At 36.5% G+C, this 13877-nt stretch overlaps 1 protein-coding gene across 1 annotated transcript; it reads right to left on the reverse strand.

Annotated features, from left to right (window-relative positions):
* Nucleotides 1-751: 751 nt before the first annotated feature.
* PCOAH_00030120 (SICA antigen) lies at nucleotides 752-6077 on the reverse strand (the record flags this gene model as incomplete). Its single annotated transcript, XM_020059814.1, has 8 exons — nucleotides 752-1159; nucleotides 1706-1891; nucleotides 1990-2106; nucleotides 2331-3194; nucleotides 3338-3973; nucleotides 4110-4772; nucleotides 4945-5045; nucleotides 5282-6077. The coding sequence occupies 8 exons, from the start codon at nucleotides 6075-6077 to the stop codon at nucleotides 752-754; spliced, it is 3771 nt and encodes a 1256-aa protein (XP_019915463.1).
* Nucleotides 6078-13877: the final 7800 nt, after the last annotated feature.

Genomic DNA, 13877 nt, shown 5'->3' on the forward strand with positions numbered 1-13877 from the left:
GCACCATACATTCAGTAAATGAGTTAAAATTCCAGAATAAAATGTGAAGCGCGAATGTGGGTGGGATTACAGACTTACTGTTCAGAGAAAAAGTGCTAAATGTCTTGTCAGAAGAAAATCAATAGAAAGGAAAAAGGTAAAAGGGCCTTGGTATAAAAGTACGCCACGATAATACATAAGTTACAGTCCATAGGGGAAGGTGGCCCCCCCTGCGCTGTCCACAAAGGGGGAAAAAAAAAATATCATTATTAAACAAAATGAATGTTCGCAAATTTGGAAGTACGTGTGTGTGTTGTTTTATTCAAAGTGTGGATGCGCTGACCCACTGAGGGCAAACAAAAAAATAAGGGGAGATGGCCGAAGAGTAGAATAGAACAGAATCATGAAAATGCGAACTGTGGACCACCTCTATATTTATGTGCGAGTCGAAAAAATATGCCATAATACTGAAAAACATATAGTAACGTAAAAGGGAAAAAAGAAAAAAAAATTTTGAAGGTGAAAAATATTACAAAAATAGAAGCTTGTAAAAAAATTTAATAAACATTTTGAATTCTTAGTAAAAAGAATTTCCCAACATGTCCATGAACGGGGGAAAAATTTTCTTTTCAGACTTATATTGATTACACATGAACGTGCACACCTTCATACAAAACAAAACAAAACAAAAAAAAAAAAAAAATATTTGCTACACCCTAAACCCTAAACCCTAAACCCTAAACCCTAAACCCTAAACCCTAAACCCTAAACCCTAAACCCTAAACTCGGAATCTGAACTTGGAACCTCTTCATTTGGAACATTAACATTAGGAACGTTTTTCTCCTTTATAAATTCGATTCCCATGAATTCTCGAACCAAAATTTCAAAAAAGTCATTCTGGGCCAATTGTGTGTCCCCCCTTTGACATTCGTCTAAGACTTCTAAATGAATATCAATAATCATGCGGCGACCCACACCACGGCGACCAGCACGCTTTTCTGGCCTCTTCGTTCTTCCCGTTGGAGTAGATCTTGGTTGTCTGCGTTTCTTTATTAACGTATATTCATGTGGACCATCATCCTGGTCATCCACATGATCAAGGAATTGTTCTTCCAAGGGGTAAGAGGTTAAGTGTTCCTCTCTTCTATGACGTCGTCTTCGCTTACCGCGGGTAAAATACTTAAAGCAGAAGGTAAAAAAAAAAAAAAAAAAAAAAAAAAAAAAAAAAGTTTTTTTAAAAAGGTGAGTATTGTTTTTACGAACAATAACTACTACTTTTAAGCTAAGTGCGAAATGTGCAACCTAAAATGCGAAATCCTACACGTACACCCCTAAATGCAGCGCCTTACACCATAAGTGTGAAATCCTACACATCCTTAAGTGTTAAATCCTACACATCCTTAAGTGTTAAATCCTACACCCCTAAAATGAGAAATCCTACACATACACCCATAAAATGCGAAATCCTACACAAACACTCCTAAAATGCGAAATGCTACATCCTAACCACGTACCACGCTAAATGCGAAATCCTACAGGCACTCATTCACCTTTATTTTTATTTTATTATATTTTTTGTCTTTTCTTTCCTCTTTTTTTTTTTTTTTTTTTTTTTTTTTGCTTTCTTTCTCTTTCTTTTCTTTCTTTCTTCCTTCGTTTTTTTTCTTTCCTTCTTTTTTTTTTTTCTTTTGCGTAGAGCATATTTTTTCCTTCTTCTTTTCTTACCTTCCAAAGTAGGTAGGTCATAGCAGAAATACCAATGAAGACAGGGATTACAGGAAGGTATGGGGTAAGGAGGTCAACCCTTTCCTTCAACACATTCCCTACTCCTACAACCTGGGGTGATTTTAAAGCACCTTTACCTCCTCCTCCCCCCTTCCTACCTAATCTTCCACCTGAGGCACTAGCCCCCTGAACTGGATCGGAACTAGGAGGGAGGCCAGAACGGGCGGGGTCCGGTTTTGCAGGGGAAGGTTGAGTAGAGGGACCGACGGAGGCAGGAGCATCACCTCCACCTGGACCAGCATCAAGTTGACTAGGGCCACCGGGATTACCACCACCTGAACTAAGAGTAGCACGCCCAGGGACACCTGGATCACCCTTGTCACTCGTAGGACCAACTGTACCTAAAGGGTTAGTAAGGAAAGAAGGGTGTGTGTTTTTAATATGATTATGAATGATATTATATAAGATGTTGTATGTTCACCCCTGCTATGGTGCACACACTTCCAAAGCATGTTGTTCCTTCTTTTATAGTGTGATTACCTGGCTGAGTGGGAATTGCGGAACCGGATGGAGTTTGAGTGTCTGTTCCTGTGGTTGGCGTTTGGGTGTCGACAGCTGCACTAACACCTGAAGAAGGGTCTAAAGGAGGTTGGTCCAGAGTTATTCTGCTGTCCTTGAATATGGAGATATCAACACCTGGAGGAAGATCGTTATCATCACTTCGCGCTACAGCAGGAGTACTGATATCAACGCTTGCAGGCCTAGTATCCTTAACACCAATAGGAACTGAAGCACAAAGTTTTACACCTCCATCAAGGCTGTCCCTTCCTGTACACTTACCTTGCCCATTTTCTGCTGTTTTAGGTACTGTTGCCGGACTATTATCTGGATCTGTTGCTGATGGTGCTGGTACCGGGACTTGTTCTTGGACCTCTTCAGATCGTTCACGAAGTTCAGATGGTGGTTTCGGGCATAGATCCTGCAGAGTTGTCTTTATTCCACCATCACTGTTCAGCATTCCTTTCATTCTCTGCGCTATTGTTTGTCTGTCTGTTTTTACGTTTATTTTGCAGTCTTTAAAACTGGTATCTCTTGTGCATTCAAAACAAGTAGGATCATCCTCGCACTTTGTTCCTTCCTTAATTTGTGAAGTGAAACTGAAGGCTTTATTCACACCTTCCTTCGGTTTACATGGATTCTGATTTTCCAATATATCGGCATACACATTTAGTAAGAAACAGGATATAGTTTGATTAAATTGTTTGTTCTCCTCAGGGTTATTATCACCCTCTGTTGTCCCAATTTTATATATATTTTTTAATCCCTTAACAATGAATTGACATGCTTTTCTATTTGCTTCCTTATAGACTGTACCATCTGTCCCGTTAATGTTTTCACAGTGATTATCTATGGTTGCGTCCTTGTTGTTCATAGCATTAGACAGGTCACTCAGTAGGCGTCCGATATCCTGATTCCCCCACATAGTATTCTAATCATGGATGAAAAGGAAGAAATAGATATGTAATCAGTGCATACACGCAAGGTTTATGGTCCTATTTCCGAAACATATGCGTAGGACGCACTCCTCTCTCTGAACTGTCGTTAACTGTAGTAGGAATCATTCCTCCTTACCCACTCTGGATATTTTCCCTCAGAAGTTTTTCTTATCTCTCTCCATGTATGTGCTACGCACTGTGCACGTTTACATAAGGTTTTATTTAGAGAACTTATAGTAGACAGAGTTTTTTTTATGTTGTCATCCTTCCCGAGCAGTTCATTCACCTTCTCCTCTACCTTATCTTTCCTATTCTTCTTCGTCGTATCGACTATTTCACAACCTTTAAAGTTATGTTCCCTTGTGCACTCAACACAATTAGCGTCATTCTTCTGTGTACATAGTTGATTAAAGAGACTTTTTCCGGCATTAAATGCGTGTTCCACGCCTGCCTTGGGGGAACAAGGTTTCAGCTGCTCTAATTTATCCGCAAATGCATTTAATAAGGCGCAAGACATAGTTCGATGGAATATTTGGTTGTCCAGAACCATCTCGTGGTCGCTGCTGTCCTTCCCCTTTGTAATTTTATATATATGTTCTAAACCCTTAACAATGTAATTACATGCTGCTTTGTTTGATTCTTCCATTCCATTATGTACATTTTTAATGTTCTCACACAGACCATCGACGTCTGTGGCTTTATTTTTATCAACTATATCCTTAGAGAGTCTTCCTAATTCATTCTTGACGTCAGGTTCCCAGAATTTACTCAGCTAATATGGAGAAAGCATGGAACATATATATATACTAAGTATATGCACAATATTTGAGCTCATCTTCCTGCGTCCGTAGAACAATGGCGCATTATTCATTGTACTGCTAACTGCAATTAGCAATAATGATCTTTACCCAGTCTGGGTATGCATTTCCCTTTTTCTCCCTATGCCACCTCCACTTCTCTGCTACACATTTTATGCGTGTGCAGAAGTTATTATTTATGCTAGTTAGAGATGCTGTTATTTCGGTATTGTTCTGGAACAGACCATCCATTTCTTCCTTTATATTATTTCCGTCTTTTTTACATGTTCCACCTGTGCTTTTAGTTGTTGTCCATAGAGAATTGTCCACGCTTAGTGTGCAATTTACATAGCTCGTGTCCCTTGTGCAAGTAACACAATCATTACTCTTACCATTAGTATCCACACACCATGCGCTCATCTTTGAATTTCCGATTTCAAATGCCTTCTTTATAGTATATTCCGTGATACAAGTAGGATTCTTTTCTTTAAATTTGTCAGCATAGGTGTTCAGTAGGACGCATGCCATAGTTTGATAAAATGGTCTATTACTTCTTGCTTGATCTTGATTTCGATTCTCCGAATCCACCTGAACTTCGTATATATGCTTTAAACCTTTCGTAATATATTGGCAAGCCGTTTTCTCTGCTTCCGTCGCGACCTTCCCTTCTCTATTAACTTTTTTGCATAGGTTATCATCGCTCCCATTTCCATTAGTCATATCACTAGATAATTGCTTCAGTCTATTATTGACATCATAATCCCAAAAGTTACACTGCACAAAAGGGAACGGAAAATTGAATATATATGTGTACACTCCATGTACACAAAGGGTTCGTCCTTGTGATTTCGTACCCCCCCCACCTTGCACTTATGTAGAAGGAATACTATTCTTCCTTATAGTGGTGCCGTTAATTACAATGGATAATATATTGTTTCTCAATTACCCAGTTCTGATTTCCTATGCTTGCATCTTTTCGAATCTTAAACCATTGTGTTGTTACACAGTTCGCTCGTTTACATAAGTTTTCCTCCTTGCAGTCATCACCTAATAAGAAGGAAGGAAGAGGAAGGAAGCAGTGAGTGAAGACACTAATGAGTAGCGGTAGATTCATTCCTTTCTTTTACATTCCCCTTTTTTCTTTCCTTTTCTTCCTTTTCCCATTTTTTTTAACTCTTTCCTTTATTCCTTCCTGTATTTCTTTCTTTCCTTTTCTTTCGTCCTTTTTTTTTCCTTTCTCTTTCCTTCTTTTCTTATATAATACTTTTAATAATATTACTTACCTACCTGCTTTGGATTACTCGATAGTGCTGCCTTCTGAGCTTCTGCTTTCTCTTCCTTCACTCTGCTTTGAATTTCACTTTCCAGTTTTCTTCTCATTTCATCCTCACTATCATTAGGATCCATTTTCTTCACTACTTCGTCTGCTCCTTCCTGAGATACTGTTTTTCCTGCATCCATTATATCCTTTAATCCGCTTACTTTTTCTTCTATGTCCTTCCCTTCCTCATTTTCGTCCTCCCCTTCTGTTTCCTTTCTGCCTTTTCCACTTGTTTCCTGCCCATTACAATTTTCCCCTTGTTTCTCTATTGCAGTGTAATTCCGCACGTTCTTATCACTCTTCCACCCTCCTTCGTCTATCCATTCCTTTATGGTTTGACTAATTAGTTTTCCTCCTATTCTTGCATCTTCACGATTGAATGCACTACACTTTTCATCCGTTTTATCCCTTAAGTGGGCATCCACCATTCCTCCTACCATTCCTGACACATGTGGAAGTACCTTTTCAAAGCGGCAGTTGCTTCCATATAATTCTACTAATACTGCATTTCCCACTACACACCGAAGGTACGTGTCCACTATATCCTCACCGTCGACCTTATTTCTTACTGTTAAATTTTGCGTCAACCCATTTGTATATAACATTACTGACATCATATTCCTGCATAACTCTTTCTCTTCATTATTCCACGGTTCTATATTTTCGTAGTTACTATTCATTCCTTTTTCACAGTGAACTTTTATATCCGGCTGTTCATTTTTTAGAGTTAAAATGAGGTTATTAAATATTTCTTCCATTCTACCCCATATTCTTTTCTATAATTCGTGGAAAGAACCAATATATTTGTTCACATACATTCCATATATATATTGTACACAGGAGTACTGCGTATATATCTGTTCATACATTCCTTATTCCACAACCCTAAGTTAATTTCCTTACATTTATAACTTCCTTCAAATGGGGGTACCTCCTTATATTCTGGAACCATTGTTGCTGTACTTGCTTCCAAATTTCCTCTCCGTTGGATGGGTCTCCTTGTTCCATGATGCCCTGTCTGCTCTGTAGAGGACGTTGCCGAATCTGTTTTGTTGTTGGAACACGTGTTCGTGGTGGACGTCCACTCGCCATACTCCTTATACTTTCACTGTTCGAATTATACACTGTTGACACAGCATTCTTATTTCCTTCCCCACAATTCTTCTTCTCTTTTCCATTATTTATTATTCCCATAATTACCCTATTGTGCATTATACCACTTCGAATATGTTGTAACATGGGCTGCCCCAATACTTTCATATGTTCCATCACTTCATTATAATCGCATTCCTTATGCATCACCCCCCCACTAAGTACTGTGCCCACATTTTTCATTGTACCAAATGCCTTGTGTATAACATCCCCTTTATCACAATGCTCAGATAAGTATAAAAATGACCACATTTTTACCATCGTACAATACACGTGCTCTTCCATTTCTATATCAACTTGTTTCCTCAGCTTTTTCCCTCTGTCTGTTGTCTTTATTTTCAGTAAATTTCTTACAATGAACTTACATACTTCCATTTCTTCAAGCGTCAATTTTTTATCATCTATTGTAATCATATCGCACCATGTTTGAGCAATTACCTCCTCATCATCCTTCTTTGTCATTTCCTTTAGCATTTCATTGATCCAATTCCTTATTTTTAGGAATAATTTTGTCTGCAAATTAGAATAATATATTCATATATGTTCTGTGTGTAATATATAATTACTGTTATTAAGGAAAAACAACATAATCTATATGAGAACTTACTCATGTTTTACATATAGCTTACACCATATTATTGTACCTTTGCTACGCCCTCGCTCCACTCAGACCCTACTTCTTTCAGCCACCTATCCCTTAATGGGCCAAATATCTTATCTTTATCTTCACTCTTCTTCGATGGAGCCATTTTTTTTTTAACCACTACTTATTCTCTGCGTTATTTACTAATTAGAAATAATACCACATCAGATATTATATGCAACACATTTTCTTCAATCTATAGTATTCCTTTCTTGACTTATTCCTTCCAGAACTAGTATGTGAGGAATTTTTCATTTTCGTTTTTTTCTCCTTTCCTTTTTCTCTTTCTTTATTCATCTTTAAAAGAACATTATACCTATTTTATATACATTTCTTAGGCATAGCACATTATTCTTCTTTTTTCGTCATGCAGGACATTATTCCGTTCCTTTCGTCGTCATGCAACACAGTATCCCTTTTCTGTTTTATTATACAACATTTACACTTAGGCTTAACACAATGTTCTTCCCCCATGAGGTAATGTTCTTTTATATGTGTTCGTTTCAAATTAGTGTGAGTTGTTCAACAAAAAAAGAAAAATTCTGCGCATGCGCCTTCTTTTCCCGTTTTCCTGTACAACACTTTCCTTCTGAAAAAAAGAAAAAGAAAGAACAGAGAAGGGAGAAGAAGAAAGGGAGGAATTACCTACCTTCCTATTTTTCCCACTTTCTTTTTTATTTCCTCGTTCTCTTTTAAGAAAAAGAGAGGAAAGGAATTATCCACCTTCCCTCCTTTTATTTCTTTTTTTTCTTAATTTTTCCTTTTTCCTTACAAAAAGAATAATCTTCCTTCCCTCTATCATAATATGCATTCTTTATGACGAAAAGGAGAGAAGAAAATAATATTTCCATACATTCATTGCCTCTTTTTTTTTAAAAAAAAAGGGAGGAAGATATAATCCAACCTCTCTTATACATTCTATCTGTGCACTACTACCCTTCTAAAAGAAAGAAAAAATTATTCACCTTCTTTTTTCTTTACTTTTTCTCCTTAAACTTTCCTTCTTTATACCTTCCTTGTTCTTTTTCTTCCTACATAAACCTTCCTTCTTTACACGTTCCTTCTTCTTTTTCTTCTTTCTTAAACCTTTCTTCTTTACATACATTGCACTTTTCTGAAGAAAAACGAGGTAGGAATTACCTACCTTATCTTCTTCTTTTTTTAACCTTCCTTTTCTTTTTCCCTAAATTTTTCTCTTTTTCTTTTTCTTTTCTTCTTAAAAAAGGCTAAAGCCAAATTTTTCTGCGTGTAATCATTCTCCCTTATACCCTTCCCTATACACTGCCTTCTTCTAATGAAAAAAAGGAAGAAGAAAGAAGAGAGGGAATTACCCGCCTTCCTTTTTCCTTTTTCTTTCTTTCTTTTTTTTTTTTTTTTTCTTATTTTTCTATATTTAAAAAGAGAATATATAAAAGAAAAAAAGATTAGAAAAATTTTTTTCCTTGGAAAATTTTTTCTTTTAAAAAGGAAAAAGTAAAAATGTAGAAAGCAAGAAGTAAATAGTAGAAAGGAAATAAAAAAGAGAAGGAAAAAGAAAAATAAAAAAAACAGAAGAAAAAAAAGAAAAAAGAACGAAAAGGAAATTGAAGGAAAAGAATAGAAAATAAAAAATTAAAGAAAAAAAAGAGAGAGTGAGAGGTGGGTAATTCCTCTTTCTCTTTCCTTCCTTAAATACACTTGCATTCTTCCCGTTAAAAAAAAAAAAAAAGAAGCAAGGAAAAAGAGAAGTAGAAAGAGGAAAGGAAGAATGAAAAGAAGGAAAAAGAAAGGAAATAAAGTATAAAAGAAGAATGAAGAGAAGAAAAGAAAATAAGGTGGTTAGGGAAGGAAGGGAATGAGGAAAAATGAATGACCTCTACTTCAATTTTACTCATTCTCCCCTGTTGGTGCTACTAAGAGCAATAGTGATAGTAAAGACAGCATAGTTACTGAGGACAGTAGAACTATTAATACATTAGTGTTACTAATACAGTGAAGAGAAGGAACCCACTGCACTGACCCCCTACTGCTACTTCCATTCAACTTTAGAAAACACTATTAGAAGAATTCGAAGAACAAAGAAGTTGTTCGTAATATCTACTGAACGAATGTTAAGCGGAATTTTTTATAAGATCTGTTGCTCGAATTCCATGGGAAACAACTGTTACTGTGCATCTGCCTATATTAGGCCCTATATAGAATTCCTGGCATAAAGTGGAACAATGAAATTATTAAGGATAAATTAGTATAGAAAATGTTTCCCCTTTAAAATTGTTACGTAAAAATTTGTTCGCATATATTCCTTGGGGAAATTTATTAGTAATAAGCTACCAAAGGATAGGAAGCCCATAAATTAATTGTTACAAAGTAGTAATTTATATAATTCCTTATAAATTAGTGTTACGTGGAACTACTGTTCTAAATTCTTATGTGAAACCCCCCTCAGGTATTCTACACTTATGAATATTGTGGGGGACAATAAATGGTCCATGTGTCTATTGCCATGTTCAACGCTTCCCCCTTCAAGGATGGGAAGGAAGTACATTTTCCGGTAGCTGAACCGAATTTGGACGGAGACATCCAGTGGCATAGATGATGTCCGTGTTTTACGAATAAAAATTGCTTATACGGACCACAGTAAAAGTGCTTATGAGCACTAATTTGGGTGTGGCAGTGTCTGTTCCTATGATTCTCAGTATGTTATATGGAAGTCAAATTCTGCACCATTCATTAAGAACCATGATAACTCATAGATGGAACGCTTATATTGCATATTTGTGGGTGCCCAATAAGAATTCACTACGCATTTGTCCTGTATTCCCATTTAATATGTACGCGTATAACCCTTAGAAGGACGTAGAATGCAGCGGACATTCATGCAATATAGGATATTACATGTACTCCATGAGGGCGCTGTATAATAGACCAAATTCTTATGTACTGGTTAACTGTTAAATTTAATGTTCGTCCTTTGAGTAAGCAATACTGTGAGTAAAGGGTACGGTGCTGCTTAATACTCCTACAGTAGGTGGGGAGCATTATATATATGGGCTACCGTACTATTCACTATCTCCGAATCTGAACAGAAGGCAGCATCTATTTACTGCATAGGAATATAGGGACTATATACGTACTGAACGCGGAAACGGTTACACGTGCATAATGAAATAGTACTATACTGTAAAGTAAGAATTCTACACGTGTCCATACAGATAAGGCGCAAAAATATTTACACATGGGATGTACAGAAAAATACAAGAGCGAAATAATCACGGGAATAGGTTAATTAAAAGGAAATATAAAGAGAATTACACCCTAACATATAAAAAAAAAGGACACCTGCATAAGCATTTTCCTCTTTTTATAGTAAATACTCCATAATAAGCTTTTAATACAGTCATACATATACAATATCCTGTGATACTGTGGGTACTATGTGCATAAATATGAAGGAATTATATTAGTTCAACAGTATAAAATATAGAACTCAGGTCATAATAATACAAAACCACCTAAAGTGCCGCTCTCCTCCCTTTTACATCTCCCTTAAACTTGTATTATGTTATATATACTTGAGCTAAAGGGGAAAAAAGAAGAAGAAAAAGGGGTACATATATGTATGTGTGGTTATAGGAGTCACAGTCATTTTATTTGTAACCCATCACCATATATTGTAACAAATATCTGTATGGAGGACTCTGACCATACACATATATAACATTCTATATATATAAAGTGAAATAATATACACGCGAAAGTAAAGAACACTGAATCATTTAGAACTTTCCCAATCCCTTAAAAATTCTGGAAACCTTATTCCCAATGCGTACTAAATAAAAACCATATACTCGCAAACACTTTTAACGATGCAAAAAAAAAAAAAAAAGAAGATAGAAAAAGTAGGGTAGCATTAATAATTAAAATATAATATGAAGTAAAGGAGTGAAAAAAAATCTCAGGTAACATGGTGTACACATCTACCCCATATGCATAAGGTATTTGTATCATAATTATAAGGAAAAAGAAATAAGTAAAGAAATGAAGTAAAGGGAGAAAAGAAAAGAGAAAAGAAATGAAATAAGAAAAGAAAAGTGAAAAAAAAAGTAGAAGGAACTTTTATTACTACTGCGAAGTCCTGAATAAAAGAATGGAGGAGGGGAGTGGTAGGTATGGTGTAAAAAAATGTGTTATTATATAAGGAATGTGTGAAAATTTTTCTTTTCTTCACACAAATAACACTCATGTAATTCATTTTATTATGTAATTTTCATTTATTTTATGAGTTCGTGCATAGTCTACCTATTACATATGAATAAAATCATGTGCACAATGTACACATGTACACATATGGTGAGGGAAGGGGGGAGGAGGGAAGGAAGAGTGTGCTCCTGTGAACATATGCATGTACGTGAAATGTATACGATAGATGTGCACGTTAAAAATTATTAATAATTTTTTTTTTAACAATAGTAGAACATAAAATGAATAGAATACATGCTCAAATTTTTCTTACTCCAAAAAAAGAAAAAATGATGCTCTCCCCGCCCCCGCCTTATTGTGTACATTAGAGGAAGAATGTGTATAGTAATAGCAGGGTTCTGAAGTAGTTTTACACATTTGAATAATATAATTGATATATGTATGGAATATATATAAGAAACTTAACCATTTCTTTTTTTTTTTTCTTATTATGTTTACTCAATACATTTGTTCTTAGTATTGATCGCACATATATAATGACTTTGATGTATATATGTATGCACAATCTGCTTTCTGTTACTTTTGGAAAAAATTAGAAGGAATGTGTACTGTTCACAGAAACAAAGAACTTCATATTCATCAAGAAACACTGTCGGACGGGGCACAATTCCTTGCATACATAAACTTCCCCCTATTTTTTCAAATAGATAGAGTAAAGTTTTTAATATAAATTTCACATTATACACACATATATAGAAGCCCATACATATTAACCATGTCCGAAACCGCACCAATAGCACCAGGAGGACCAATGGTAAGAAAAAGAATATTAAGGAATAATATTAAGGAAGAAAAGTTGTTAGGGGTGGTTGCTGGAAGGGAAGGTTGTTAGGTGGTAGGGTGGAAGGAATGTTGTGTTAGGGCTGGTGATAGGTGGGTTGTTAGGTGGTAGGATGATCGGTGGTAGGGTGGAAGGAATGGTTGTTAGAGTGGTGAAAGAAAGATGGTGTTGGAGTGGTAGGTGGAAGGAAGGAAAGGATGTTCTAAGGAAGGAAAGGAAGGGTCTAAGGAGCAGGAAGGAAAGGAGGTCTAATAAAGAAGGAAAAAAAAGAATATACATACAACTCCTTATATATGTATGTGTAATACATATATTTACATATATATATGTGTATGTATAACATATATATTTATGTTGCACACACATAACACCCACTCCCCCAGACGTGTTCATCAGTATCAATTACTGAGAAGTTATCCATATATAACACCTTCTATACAAATTTCGACACTGCTGCAGGGATGCAGGTCGACGGGGGTACCGAAGGTACACAATTGACGGCTGAATTAAGGAGCAGCTTCCAGGATTGTACGAAAATTATTGCGAACGCTGCAAAAATCGCGAACGCCTACGTATACGCATGTATGCAGAATGGGAAACCGGATTACGGGGATTCCCCTTGCTATTTCTTTTATTATTGGTTCGGCCATAAATACTGGAACGACTTAGGTGTTAAACCATTGTCAAGCCTTTTGGATAAAATTTCCGAAACGCTGGAATCTTTTATCAGTAGTGGTGGAAAGAAGTGTGAATTTAAGTACAAAGATCTTGAGGACCACACCATTTTTCGCAACATGAAAATCATATTCGATTTTTACCACGATTATAAGGAACTACCGAGGTTACTAAATACGTACAGTGGTACCACCTGTGCGAAAGAATGGTCCACCTATTGGGAAACAGTTTCTTCAGCATGTAAAGCTATGGAAAAGGTATGCAGAGGAGAAGGGGCTAGTGAGCATAAGGGGAAACCATATTGTACAGACTTTGAGAAAACCTACGCTTTACATTGTGAAACAGCTAATCTCCACCAAATGATGGCGGAACTAATAACAAGACATCACCAGCTTGAAGCTGCCGCAGCGGCCTCTACTGCAGAAGAAATCTTAAATAAAGCAACCACCACTTCTTCCATTTCTTCCATCTTTGGTACCTTAGCAACCATAGGTGCCCCTTTCTTATTATACAAAGTAAGCACCCAAAAATTCCAAAATTTAAAAAATAAAAAAATTGAATCATTTAACAACCTTCCTTCCACCCCTAACACATCCTTTCTTTCCTTCCTACCACCCGTAACACAACCTTCTTTCTACCTACCACCCATATAACAACCTTTCTTCTTTACACCTTTTCTTCTTTACAACTTCCTTCTTTACACCTTCCTTCTCTACACATTCCTTCCACCCTACCACCCCTAGCAACCCTACCAACCCTAACAACCCACCTGCAACCTTCCACCACGAACAACCTTCCTTCCACCTGCCACCCACTAACAACCTTCATTCTCCTTAGACCATCCTTTCTTTTTTAGACCCTTCCTTCCTTAGACCAGTCCCTTCCTTTTCCTTCTAACCCTTCAACTTTTTAACCCACCCTTTCTTCCTTCTCAGTACACGCCATTATCCTCTTGGTTCGGTAACAGCTCCAATGGACGAAGAAGAAGAAAGAGATCCACCGGAAACAACTTGCATGTTTCCACAGAAGATACTTTAACAGATTATTCCACAGAAACTTCTACAATAG

The sequence above is a fragment of the Plasmodium coatneyi genome, chromosome 10 (assembly GCF_001680005.1).
Source record: "Plasmodium coatneyi strain Hackeri chromosome 10, complete sequence".
NCBI classification, from domain to species: domain Eukaryota; phylum Apicomplexa; class Aconoidasida; order Haemosporida; family Plasmodiidae; genus Plasmodium; species Plasmodium coatneyi.